General features: G+C 38.2%; 1 protein-coding gene and 1 long non-coding RNA gene across 4 annotated transcripts; both read left to right on the top strand.

The window, feature by feature from the left end:
- Positions 1-5,115: 5,115 nt before the first annotated feature.
- On the top strand, positions 5,116-9,095 carry LOC121320252. The gene is made up of 4 exons (XR_005950800.1): positions 5,116-5,328; positions 5,685-5,750; positions 6,186-6,338; positions 7,459-9,095. It is a non-coding gene; the product is annotated as an uncharacterized LOC121320252 (long non-coding RNA).
- A 1,755-nt stretch (positions 9,096-10,850) lies between these two features.
- Positions 10,851-14,169, top strand: LOC121319318 (protein AAR2 homolog). 3 transcript variants are annotated; one of them, XM_041256626.1, is made up of 4 exons: positions 10,851-10,956; positions 11,732-12,499; positions 12,657-12,886; positions 13,261-14,169. In XM_041256626.1, the coding sequence occupies exons 2-4, from the start codon at positions 11,740-11,742 to the stop codon at positions 13,426-13,428; spliced, it is 1,158 nt and encodes a 385-aa protein (XP_041112560.1). In that variant the 5' UTR covers positions 10,851-10,956; positions 11,732-11,739; the 3' UTR covers positions 13,429-14,169. The 3 variants fall into 3 exon arrangements, with proteins under 3 accessions (XP_041112560.1, XP_041112562.1, XP_041112563.1); XM_041256628.1 differs by having other exon boundaries at positions 10,854-10,956; positions 11,735-12,499; XM_041256629.1 differs by having other exon boundaries at positions 10,856-10,956; positions 11,713-12,499.
- The last annotated feature ends 237 nt before the right edge of the window (positions 14,170-14,406 follow it).

A 14,406-nucleotide genomic window follows, 5' to 3' on the forward strand; every position in this document is an offset into this window, starting at 1 on the left:
TCAAGTGTCAAACTCCAGTGTTCTTGTATGCACATACATGCCTTCTAAAAACACTGTAAAACACAGCTGATACACTCAGTGCTTGAAATGGGGCGGTACTCGCCGGTACCAAGTACCTCCACTTCTCAGTTTCAAATATTTGAGTCCCGCCACTTCTGAATTTAAAACATTTGAGTAGCACTTTGGCGCTTATCACTGACTATCTGCCTGTTTCCTTTTCCAAACTCTCAGCTGCAATGATGTAATTTTCTAGTTGTTACTTTGGCTGAGTTCCTAAACTCAACGCTGAGAAGCAACAACTCTTAAAATCGTTCCTAAACTCACCGTTGAGAGCTAGTGTCTGGCAGCGTTGGACAGGGAGAGAGGGAAAGAGAGACAGCTGGACAGGGAGACGCACATTTTCACACATGCCCACCCGAGCCGAGATGTTTACATTCACGTATTGTACATCATATACAGTAGTAGTACGTGTAGAAAAATTAATTAAAAGGCAACTGCAGGACAAATACATAAAATAAAAAGGCTTTATACATATTTTATTATGGTTTTGCATTTAAATGGTTTAAAAAATAAATAAAAGGCATTCAGAGGACGTCCAGAAGGAAAAAATACGAATCCCAAAACGAACATTGCATTGGTTTCCATAGACTGCATTATTATCACCGATGTGTATGCAACACAAGCCTCTTCTAGATTACAAAAACGATTAATTAAACTTGCGCTAGGTAGTTGCGCTCTCTCTCTCTCTCTCTCTCTCTCTCTCTCTCTCTCTCTCTCTCTCTCTCTCTCTCTCTCTCTCTATATATATTCTCTATTAATTCAATTGAATTCATTTAAAAAAGGCAAGAGAGAACCAGATCGTTATTATTGTTTTGGTTTTGGTTTAATTAGTAGAGATGGTATATAGATATATATATATATATATATATATATATAATATATATAAGTTGTCGTTGTTCTTTGTTGAAATTAATCAGCTTTCCTATTTTGTTGTGTAGTACATTTAATCAAACCAAGTAGTGTAAGAAGTTGCTTGTATCGTTCATTATGTTTTTCAAATCAAGTAAGCGTATTTGTGTATAAAAAATGACAATGGAGTTGCAGCCAGTGTCATCTTACTTAAAGGCACTCAAGCTGAAATCGTACAGTAATTTAAAGTAGGCTACAAACGAGGCAGCAGACTGTCTAATAATAACTTCAAAACGTTAGAGATAGTATTTGAAAAATGTCAGTAAACATTTCAGAAAAATAGTTAAAGTAGGCCTATTAAAAAATCTAAATGTAAATATTTAAATATATTTTCATTACAACTTCTAAATGCAATGTTAATATACGTTTTTTTTTTTTTTTTTTTTTAACCATATCGATCGTTGCAGGTCTGTGACCAAGAACTGCGTCCATTAAATCATAATATTTACTTTTTTTGCGGTCTGACCCCCTAGATATATATATATATATATATATATATATATATATATATATATATATATATATATATATATATATATATATATATATTTTTTTTGTAATCCTGTTTTATTTATTTTTTATTTTTTCACAACATTGTTTCGCGCTGTGGTTTACAGACCAGTATTTCTCAGTTCATGTGATATTATATAGACTTCATTGTTTCGGACAGTACGAATTAACCGCGCCCCCAGCCTTGCTCAGCACCGAGCCAGTACCAGATATCTTGCGAGGCCAGAGTTTCACGGTTCCGGCTCGGCTCGACAAAATCACAAGTGTGAAACTAGCCGTAACCTCAGGGCTCGGCTCCGCTCCAGTGTGCAAGTGTGAAAAGGGAGAGTGCTGGGCAGGGACAGGTGGAAAGGGAGCCTGAGAGCACTGTGAGTACCGCCACTTTTTTTTCTGCATTTTAAGCACTGGATACACTTTTGTCAAAGCCATGTTGCATGTGACGGTCATAGAGCACTTAAGGGAGTTTATCTAAAATCTTAAACGGGAAAGCTGATCAACGTGGCGATTTTTAGGCAGGCAGTTTGCCAAGGTCTAGCTGCATTGACACATGTCATATTTATTAAAAACAAATACATTTTTTGTTGTTTTGTTTTAACGAAACCGAAAGCGTTTTGATTGATCGCGGAAGTTTGCAGAACTTGATCGGACTAGTAGAACTGCGCGAAGAGAACCACACCACCGGCAGCAAGGGCGAGGTGAGAAAGCTGAGATCCTGCTTTGAATTACAACAGTATGGCACAACGTTCAGCGCACTGGAGATCCTTCTACACACATTCAGGCTTTTGGTAAATCTGTTGGAATACTCCACACCTTACCCAGCGAAAACTCTGTGCTGTCCTAAAATGAGGGATATGTAGCCTATGTGTATGGGGTTTGATGCAGACAGTAGGCGTCTAAAAGACACGTGTGACCATGAGCGACCACTGCTGCTGTGGCTGCGTACCAAATGGGATTCACGAATCTGAGGATCATCCGATAGGCAATGATAAATGGTAGGTAAGAACGCCTCAGTCACTGTACTCCTGTCTCTTAAAATAGCTGTTTATGGAAATCAAATATGAGACAGTATGACGTATTTGCTAAAGGCATTACATGGAATAAGAGTGCTCTTTTACATGACATATATGTGCGCATTTGCAACGAGTAGGTTTTCTAAATGGGAACTTAAAAGCGCGTTGTCTTGGTCAGACACGAGCTACGCTAAGAGCTTTATGTTTTAGTTTAGCTGATTTCTGAGTTTCTGTGAATGGGTTCACGAGATACGGCTTTAGACAGCACAGTGGCATGCTCGTCCGCTCACTATTTCTTCAGTTCATTTCCCAGTTGGGACACCCAATAGCGGGTTTATGCATACGCAGCCCATGCAGTTGCACGGAGTACCGGGCAGCAAGGTGACCCTGTGGCTTAGTTACTGTTATATATAATAATAATAATAATAATAATAATAATAATAATAATAATAAAAAAAAAATAGTCACCTCAAGTCTGCACTTTATTATTGTAGAGCGCTGTGTTTTTCACGACGTTTTTTTAACAGGTAATGAATGTAGTGCTACAGTCGCAATATGCCTGTACAGCCGCCACATTAAACCGCGTAATGATCATTATAACCCATTACGTTACGTTAACCATTTGAATTTGTCATCCCGTTGGATTGTTAGCAGATTAATAAACAGAACGCTGTAGATGGCATCTGACATTTGTTTAACCCTTACGTCACTGTCTACCAGGATTTTAAAAGGAAGTTGTTTTCAATATTATTTCAGAGCCCAATATAAGTGTAAATGTTCCTTATAGGTTTTTATTTACCAATACACTTTTACGCAATCAAATAAAAAATAAACTTTTTCTTGATATGTCGATCTCACCTAGCACAAATATATATTTTGCCAATAGAAAGGAATATGTGTGAGTGTGTGTGTGTGTGTATGTGTGTGTGGTTTATTTATTTATTTTATAGATTTGCCGTTTCTGTCACCGATCCCTGTACAGTAGAGATATTATACCCATGTACTGGAATCTCGGCATCTGATAGATTGTGTAACATATGTATTGTAAGGTTGTTCGTAAGAAGCCCTTACGTGTTACTTATCTTTGCATGAAAGACAAAAAAATCCATTCTCAAATCTTGTGCTTTATATTTTGCTATTAAACTTAAACGTCATTAGTTGGTTAGCCTGGTCTTTCATGGATTGACGTTGCTCTCTGAAAATGTCTCCATGAAGAAATGATCCTTTTAGCACCCACAGAGGTAACAGCTGACAAATAACAGTCTTTCTTGCTAAAATGAAACTGTTTCTCCAAAAATTCGGTCAAAGAAATGTCACTACCGTTTCCTTTTGCATATAGTTGATATCCTTCCATTTCGGATTTACAGTAAGCATAAAACCCTGGAATACAATATAATGGGAGGGGTTCTTTATCCATACTACAAACATGGGTCTAAAATTGTTGCTACCTTCAGAAACTTGATCTAGTTAAATAAAACGTGATTTTATTCTGTATTGATCAGGGTTGTAGTAACTCGCCAATTTTTCAAAAAATTGGTGGAAAGTTTAAACACACTATATATTCTTCCGTCCGTGCTGTGTAATTCTTATGCAAGTGCTGGGTATGTATTTATGAATTCTGCATTGTTATTTACGTTTGATGAATTCTTTCAAAATAAGTTCTACCCATCAGTGTGCAGCACATCAGGTTGATATTTCTGCGTGCACTTTCTCAAAGAAATGCTTTTTGAGTTTGTTCTAAAACAGCAAGTCTCGATGTAAGCTTTCTGTTCAAACGCATCCATTTTTAGAATGGCAATAATTGACCCTCGTAGTTATGGGGTGTTTTCTAATTCGCCATAATGTTATCGGTTGATTTATTGTTTTGGTCAGTTTAGCTGGGTGGCTACATGGACATCTGGAGTTTTAGCGCTAAAAACAAAACAAACAAACAAACAAACAAACAAACAAACAAAAACAGTGTTGGGGTTTAAAGCCGTGCGCAAGTTTATGTCCGTATCAGCAGCGTAATCTTGTCACGCACTACTTAAAATTAAAACGGTAAGACATTTAAAAAATTGGCACACAGAGTTCACCTTCACAGATTTTAAAACCGTACGTGGCTCTATTCCTTTAGTGACATCAGTGCAGACTTGAAGGGAAGAATGCATGAAGTCTCACACTTGAAGGACTGCGTGTTGAATTCACCTGGAAACAAATTAAAGTAAATGCGTTCCAAGCCAATCTGCCTTCCTCGCCTATTGCGGTAGTACAATACATTTAATAGTGTCGCTGCCTTGTTTAAAACAGTCCCCCGACAATTCCCCGATGGAATTGCGCTGGATGTTTGTTTGTGATATAGAAGTTTTTTTTTTATAAGCGTTTATAAATATAAGGTTGTAGTGCAATTGCTGCTTATTATTATTATTATTATTATTATTATTAATAATATAATAATAATAATAAATAATATAATAATAATAATAATAATAATAATAATAATAATAATAATAGTACGTTATACATGTTAAATAAACAAATTACCCCCAAATGTGCAATGAAGAAACTAGCAGACATGAAACTGCTGTTAGTGAACAATTAAAGGGAAAAACGACTCCACCAGGCAGTAATAGTTCTAGCAGTGCTGTAGCACGGACATGTACAGTGGTATAAGTACTGTTGATATGTCCTTGTTAATTATCCCAGTGTCCTCTTCTAGTTTGTCCCCAGGCCTGCAATCTGCATCTTCTTATTGGTAACAGCGTTGTTTCCGCAAAGCTCCAACAGCAAGAGCAAGTGCAACATTTCAGAGATCCTCAAAGATTACAAACTGGTCATCTTCCAGGACGTCAAGAGCCTGGTAGGTACAACCCATAACATTAAAACAAAGCTAGTGACAGACAAAGACTGTCCTGGCAAACACCACTGCATTTTACTGTTACATACAGTAGGGTATACTGTTTCCAGATGATATACTGAAACAAAAGTTTTGTGGCTTTTTTTTTCTTTCTTACATTTGATATTACAATAAAAAAAGATCTAGGTTATTGTGACATCCACTTTTTAATGGCAAAAATGCCAAACGTTCTCCTACCATGCATACAAACCGTTTCTCTGCAGTGAGCATGTGTAGTTAGCTGTGTGGAGCTTTTGCATTCATTTTGGAACAGTCTGTTCATACAATACTGCTGTTTAAATCTGAAACTGACTTTTCAGAATCTCACAGGGCTTGAATCTTCAAACAAAAACAGGAATCTGGGAAATTCTTGCCAGTCTGATAAGGTAATGCTGTTTCTGTTTTCTTATATATATATATATATATATATATATATATATATATATATATATATATATATATATATATATATATATAAAGATATAAATGGTGTACATGCCTATTTCAAGCATGCCACTTAACTTTTTCTCCATGTGGAAAAATGTATGTTTTGAAAACATTAGAGGCTGCAATTTTGAAAGAAGTGCAAAAGCAGAGTCACATTTTCAGAAGAACAATTTAAAGCAATAAAACTATTAACACACTTCAGTGATATTTGTTGCTCACATACTGCGCTGGGATATTCAATAAGGTAGATTATATAACAGGTGGTGATACAAACATTATAAATGGACATAGAGAAACTGGCTTGGTCTGGCATGGAGTTATCTGTCCTAGATGTCTGTAAACTTTCTCTTGGTCATATTCCCTATATGTTTTAGGAATACAAGATTCTGCAATCAATATACAAAATGACCCTTTTACTGAAGTGTCAAGTCAGAGTAAATAAAATGAATGGCGTCAAAGAAGCTGTGCATAAAATAACCATGCAAATTGAATCTGCAATCAGCCAGCACTGCAAGAAAATGAATAAGGTAAGTTACAGTAGGCAGTTTAATGCCAGATCTCAGTGTCATGTTGTATGTGCTTTAGTAAAAAAATGACTGGGATTAGGAAAGCTGGAAATTAGATATTCTGTAAATTGTACATTGTGGACTGCTCAGGAGTTTTCAGCCAATCAGAGAGCACATTGTGCCTTCTGTATTCCATGCTACACCACAGAGACCCCCCTATTCATGACATCAGCAGTGCCGTATTCAGCTTTTACAGTGCTGTATTTTCAGTTGTGTGCAAGGTTGACATGCCCTGCTTTAAAAAAACAAACAAAAAAAAAACACCTATTACATTGAATTAGAAAGTCCATTCAAAACAGTGACATCACAACCCTCCCCCTACTTAACAGTATTCTCTTCGTCAACCATGTCCCTCTTTTTGAATGAAATTGACGATGGACTAAATAAACATAGCTGGCTATTTAACTTGTAAACTAATAATAAAGCAGTTCATAATAGTGTGTGGGTTATAGCTGCACTCTGTACACAGACCTCAGCTTTGAGCCTGTACTCTACATGTACCAGTATAACCTACATACACAGTCGTTTGCTTTCCTAATACCTTATAGTATAGTGTACTGTTGTAAAGTATTGTGTATTTAATATAGTGTAGATCAGATGGAAAGTTTCATCACTGTCTCACACAGACAGCTATGGTCAGAGTTGTCAAGAGCTTTAACTAATATAACTGGTAGGATTCAATTCTCAAAGCTATTTACTCAAAATTGGCATTAGCATATTTTTTTCCTGACGGGAGAAATGCACTCATTAAAGTCCCCAAACCAGATATAAACCACCAAGACTTGTGACTTAGGTCTTTGCAAGTAGTCTTATTTTGTTTTATTCATTTTAGAATTGTAATGGTAAAGATCTAGCCCATAATGTTACAAAACCAGTAAGGAACACTTTTGTGTGCTGAAATGAACCTTCCAAGTTACTTGGAAAATATGGTACAAATAGCATTGTGGTTTACACAACCTTGATTGAACACTTAGTCTTTTGCAGTAGCTTTTTACTCCCTTCAGAACTGTGCACTGGACCTTTGTAAAACTGGTCTTATTTTTACATAATCCAAAGTACCTTGTTTAATCTTTACAAACAGAAAAAGAGTCAACAAAAGGACTCCAGATGTAAACGGAGAAACTTGAATAGCCAAAGAAGCATAAGGAGATTTAAGAAGGACTTGTCAAAAACCATTGAGACTCTGGTGCTGTGTTGGGCAAAACTAGACACGATGCATTCCCAACATTAAGAAGAAGTGAGACCTGGGATTGGACTTGGTATATCTGAGGCACTGAGGTGTCATCACTGGCCAGACAGAGAGTAGAAGGGGAGGTATTAGAAACTGTGTACAACAGCGTGTCTTTATCTTTTTATAATCTGTGTTTGTAATCTGTGCACATGCTTGCTTTAGGCCTATAAAATGCAGACATCCCATGATGAATTTGCACTGCAAAATTGGCAGTTGTTCATCATGCTTTCCCCTTGCTCATTGTGTGTATTTATCATGGTTATCCACAGTTTATAGCAAGCTTAACAATGCGTATCTGTGATTTAGTATGCTGTACTACACTTTGCTATGCTCACCTTGGTGTACAACAGGGATGGGGGAGTTTACACACACATGTAAAATATTTCTGATTTCAGTAGATAAAGCTGGCTCACTGCTTGCATTCAGTGTTTGGGTTCTGCTAAGTTTAATCCTCTTCTTCCCTTTACAGGTCGGTCGGGTTCGACTGCATGTTGAGTGGTTCCTAACTGGGACAGTTATCATTCTTTAAATGCACCTGACAAATGCTCAGTCAGACTGCACTTTTAAATCTTTCCTAATGGGCCTGATAAGTATTACAATAGATCATAATAAAGCGGCTATCTAGATTTATATCTAATTGTTTATGAGTACTGTATTATTTACTTGTCGAACCTGCTGGGGTCAAGAGAAGGGGTAATGATGTTTTTCTTATACATGAAGGCTTCAGCGAACTGTAGGCTCCCTCTTTATGTTTTTTGTTTGTTTGTTTTGTTTTTTAACTTTATTTTTAGGATAGGTCTTTTGAGATTAGCTGTCTTGTTTTCAACAGTATATTAAGATAAAACAAAAAAAAAAACGAGCTTCATAAATCTGATCTAGTTGGGCTTTTTGACAGTTGCAGCATTTTTATCAAAGAAAACTGTTTCTTTTACACCTCTTGTTGTACTATGCTGTTTTAATCAAAGGTTGTAACATCCGCTTGTGCTGTTAGAAGTTAATGTACAGTAAATAACTACAACGGTGCAACCATATAAAACATGAATAAACATTGCACCTTAGTGCCAGACCTACCCACCTAATGAAGGGTATTCCACTGTAAACTGTTTTATCATTCTGATTGGTTAGCACATGATGTAGTTTTCTGTTAGTTTCAGTATTCAGTGACATGCCTGTTTCATACCTGACAACAAAAAACAGGCACAAAAATCTTGGTAAGATGTGAGTTGTTTTTCATTTTTATCACATTTTATTTTGCTATATTTGTAAGATATTTCTTTTCATTGGTGCTTTGTTCGAGTGCAATAAAGTCAAACCCCCCCCCGCCCCCCCCACCCAAGACATAGTTGGTTGAATAACAAGGTTTGTAATAGCTTTCAGGGCTAAGCCAGCCTCCTGGTGTCTCTCTTGGGCTCTCGTGTGTTGCTTTAACTTGACCATGGTCATTGTACAATAATGATGATCATACCCAATGTACTGTACATTGTACCTTGCCACTACAGTAATTAAGCTAATACAATCTTATCTTTGTGTCATGGCTCTTTTTTATACTGTTATTAATGAGTGAAAATGTTAAATTATTATTATTATTATTATTATTATTATTATTATTATTATTATTATTATTATTATTATTATTATTATTATTATTATTATTATTTTGTATAATTAATAAACTAAATGTATTCAAATGCCTTGGGCCTGTACCTTGGCACCAGAACACTGGTATGTTGTAAGATTGTATATGATTAGTGTGAAATCATTTACAGTTTGTTCATTAGAAAATTATCCAAACCAAAATGAGTTAATACTAAAAAATAAAAATAAATTCATTCTACTAGCTGATGCTTAGGGTTACCAGATGTCCTGGGAAAATTGGGATTGTGCCAGTGTTCAACCTTCATTTTTTGTCCCAGTCAGAAACTACAGTAGCAGTGTGCTCAGCAGATTGACAGCACAGTATTGTATTATACAAAGATAAACTAGAGACACTTATGGATTACTTGTTTAATACTTCTTATAACTGGCTGGTTTCACTGACCCTGATTGGCACTGGTCTTGGACTAACCAATATTAATTTAGGTAAGGGAAACCAAGATTAGTGCTAATCTGGGCCTGTGAAACCAGCCATTTAATAATTGTGATTGTGCTTAACGGGCTGGACCATAGCTATTTCATTTTATCTTGGAAGTGCCACCACCCAAATTAGTCTTTTAAGTTAGTTCCTGACTATTAATAAAAGGGACCAGTTTCTTTATGGAGACGGGAATAAAATTACATTGAGGGGTTTATGACCCGGAATGTAAGAATGATCACCACCATCTGAAACACCAAAGCTGGAAGTAAGAACAACGTCAAGTGGAAGAATTGTGAGGGTACCTCTGCGCTACACAGAAAGTTGCTAGAGTAGAGACAGCAAATGACTGCAGGGGTAGAATAATCCCCTTGTTGCTGCAGACCAAGGGCAGTCAACTCCAAGGTTCAGTTAGGCAATGTTTGTGGCATTTGTTGCAATGTTTGGAAAAATAAAGGAGGGAGATGTAATGAAATGAGACTATTAATAAAAGGGGCCTATCTCTTTATGGAATCGGGACTAAAATTGCATTGAGGCGGTTATGACCCAGAATGTAATAATGAATCGCGATGGAAGTGATGTGATACACTGCCTGTGTTTTTATTATATACAGAGTTGCTACAACTGCAGTGCATTGATGAAAAAAAGAAGTCTTGGTTTTTCACTTTGGAAAGTGGGTAACCCTACTAATGATAAAAATTTACTTCTAAATGTGACTGTAATCCTGGCAATGCAGAATGGTTACAATAATTATTGATTAACTTAAATCAGATCTCAATTAATTAATTCTAAGGAACAGAATGAGAGATAACAGCATAGACTACATAGGAATATTGTTTGGGGGGTTAGGTATAAATAAAGGCAACAACAAACACAGATATACATACAAATACAGGTACATTAAGAACATGTGATAGTTACAGTACCTTAAACGTCCTTCTCTCCAGACTTACTGTTAACCTTTAAACAGTATTATAATGATCACTGTAGGTATGGGCGTGAGTTGTGGGTTTTAGAGTTAAACATGTACGGATGTTAAAGTTATATATTTGAGAGTATGTTTGCATTATAAGATTGCTTGTTTGTTATATAAAAATGTCAAAAAAATGTGGGCAAAATCATAGCAATAGTGTAAGTGGGAACCTTTGTACGGCAGTTTTGTTTCCCTAACAAAGGACCAGGAAGAAATGATGCACAGGACGTTACACTTGGGCATGGAGAAGGGAAAGCAATAGGGAGGCGTTTGAACTGGAAAGCGTACAGATCGCGAAGCGAAGGTAATGCTTGTTGTGGCTTACAGAACAGTAGCGTAGCATTTTAGGAATGTTTAAAATGTATAGGATATATTTTAAAATACGAAAGAGGGCTGTGAAATTAAACGTGAAACTCGAGTCTCTATTGGTGTTAGGTCTGAATCATTTCGGAAATCTGATTTAAATCCTGCTTATTTTATTTTGAGTACAGTTTACGAGATTATTATTATTATTATTATTATTATTATTATTATTATTATTATTATTATTATTATTATTATTATTATTAGTAATAATAATAATAATAATAATAATAATAATAATAATAATAAATAACAACAACAAGAGCTGTTACACACAATAGTGTAAGTGTAATAAATAGTTGCAGATATTACAAACATGCATCACTAAGCACAGGACTCAGTAAGCATTGACTAGTCTTTCCTTATGCCCTGAACTCCCTCACAGGTTTTACTTAGTTAGGTCAAGCTTATTATTTTGAGTGTGTCCTGGAAACATTTGAGACCGTGGTATACATTATTTAATGGAGTTACATTGTGCAGCTAAACTTGGAGGGGGATGAGAAACCTGCTCAATGTTCATACATTTTATTTTTCAAAGTGATTAATGGTTATAACATTTTGAAAGTACTGTTTTTGAGGCGATGAGACCTAAATTAAGAGTCTGGGTTGTCACATCCAAGTGGGTTATCGCAGTTTAGTTTAATTTCTGAAGTAAATAACATGGATGCACAGTATATGCCCTCCATCTGTGTTTCAGTTGTGTGTGTGTCTTGTAGCAGGAGGCATGGCTGAGGTGCAGATGGACCCTGAGCTGGCCCTTGGGCTGTTTGAGGAGGGGGCCACGCTGGTGTTGCTGGGAGTGCCTGAGGGGACAGAGCTGGGCATCGACTATAACACCTGGCAAGTGGGGCCACGCTTCCGTGGAGTCAAGATGATCCCACCAGGGCTCCACTTCCTACACTACAGTGCTTCCAACAGGCCTGACCGTGGCGGGGAGGTAGGGCCTCGCACTGGGGTCTTTCTCAACCTCAAGCCCCGAGACATCTGTCTGGCTCGATGGAACGGGGCCGAGGAAGACTTGGACTTCTCCGACTCTCAGGAGGAAGAAGTGGAGCGTGTCCGAGCTGGGCTGCGAGACCTGGATCGCTTCCTGGGGCCGTATCCCTACGGCACTCTGCGCAAGTGGGTCTCGCTGACTAACCGCATGACCGAAGATGGCGTGCGCAACCTGCAGCCCCTGAGTGGCAAGATCTGCGCCTTCGCCCAGGTGCTGCCCGAGCTCGCCCTGAGGCACACCCAGGACCGGCTGGAGCAGAATCTGCCATCCTACGATAGCGAGTGCCACAGCATGCAGGAGGGGCTGGAGCGGCTGCCAAAGATGAAGCAGAAACCAGGGACAGAGATGCGCTTCTCTGAGATCCCCAAGCAGAATTACCCTGAGGGGGCCACCCCTGCCCAGATCACTCGGTGCAGCATGGACCTTAGCTACGCCCTGCAAAGCCTGATCGACCGCTATTACAAGCAAGATCCGCAGCAGATACTGGGTGAGTGGAGAGCTGGGAGCCATAGCCCAGCAATTTTTAGTCAGTCTGTGTGTATATTGTTCAAAAGTTTAACTGTTCGTTCCAACTGGGTGGAGTTGAAATGTCTGTTTGTGTTTGAAGTGATCTCCTCTCCTTCTCTATATGTGTGTCTGTGCAGGGGAGCTGCAGTTTGCCTTTGTCTCTTTCCTGATTGGGAATGTGTACGAGAGCTTCGAGCACTGGCAGAAGCTTGTGAACCTGCTGTGCCGCTCGGAGGAGGCCATGCAGAGACACCGCAGCCTCTACCTGAACCTCATCTCTGTCCTGTACCACCAGCTTGGGGAGATCCCACCGGACTTCTTTGTAGACATTGTCTCTAAGGACAACTTCCTCACCTCCACGTTACAGGTACAATCCTCCATACATCCAGGCCTGAGGGGTTGATTTGTACATGGCAGTGTTCATGCAAGGCGAGGTGCAATCACAAAACTCATTTTGTTTGTGGTCTGAGCTGCATTTGAACCAAGGTCTCCGTAAGCGAATGATATGAGAGATCTGTAAAATATATCTACCATCACCATTATTTTATTTTTTTCTTATTGCCTTCCAATTGCACAGCGGTTGGGTAATTTCAACTGTTGGTGTGTGCTTAATTGGACGACTCCAATCTGAATTAGGCAATCCATGACTGTTTGGTGCATGCAGGAAACCTTGAATTGCTTGAATAATGTCCTGAATATGATTGCCTTCACTCGGCGTGTCTCTTTCTCTCACTCTTGCAGGAGTTCTTCTTGTTTGCTGCTGGCCCCGATGTCGACGCCACTCTGCGGAAGCGGGCAGAGAAGTTTAAGTCCCACCTGACCAAGAAGTTCCGCTGGGATTTTGAGCAAGATCCCGAGGAGTGTGCCCCTGTAGTGGTGGAGCTGCCGGAGGGTGTGACGCTGGACTGAACCTCATCCCCTTACCAGCCTCTTGCACCGCACACACACACACCACTGAGTGACCATCTGAACAACACTGAATTGCTGTTTGGGTCAGCTTCCCATATCCCATTGTCAGGAGTACAGTCAAACCAACTGATAGAAATCACAAAATGAGCTTTTTAGAGGCAAACTCCAAACTAATATTTTTTAATGGCAGTACCATGCCCAGAAACAGTAAAAATAAAATATGCTGTCAGGGGTATAACATCCTTTTAATAATTATTATTTTTCTGCTTTGAGCGTTAAAATTATGTCTGTATGAAGTGTCTTATGCGATTAAACCAAGGTGACCGGTAACTTTTTATGCATGGCACAAATATTTTCTCTGTGGCTCATGTATTTAGTAAATATACTATTACATTGCATTGTTTGTGCCCTTGTGCAAGTCCATGATGTGGAAGTCCTTTCAGTTTTAAAATGATCCACTGGGTGGCAGACTTTAGCCAGGATTTACTTGTTTGAATTAATCAGGCACCCCCCCCTTCTTTTTTTTTACTTGTGTTTATGATTTATGAAAGAATAAGAAAACTGCCATTTTAGGCATACTTGTGAGAAACAACTCCTCAGGATACTATAATGATATACATGTTTTGTAAACATTAACTTTGAATTTTCCAGTCTTGCAAAACACTCACTATAGTAAACAGTTTTAATAAAAAGTGGCTGTTTTTTTTTTTTTTTTTTTGTATTAAAATACTATGACATCTTGGTCAGTTCCCTGGTCCATGTTTCCCCTGTCCACAAATCAGTTTGCATTTGTCATTTTGACGTGTTTATAACAGTTTGTGTATAATAAGTGCTTAGTTGTGTTTCAGCCTAGTGTAAGCCAGCATCCACTTCGATGTCTGTGGAAGGATGGTGAAACAAGTTGTCAGGTTCTGTGGGACACTTTTTATCCAAGCATGCCCCCCCCCCCCCCCCTGTCCATCCAAACTTTCCATAAGA

Source organism: Polyodon spathula, chromosome 8, assembly GCF_017654505.1.
Source record: "Polyodon spathula isolate WHYD16114869_AA chromosome 8, ASM1765450v1, whole genome shotgun sequence".
In the NCBI taxonomy this organism is placed as follows: domain Eukaryota; kingdom Metazoa; phylum Chordata; class Actinopteri; order Acipenseriformes; family Polyodontidae; genus Polyodon; species Polyodon spathula.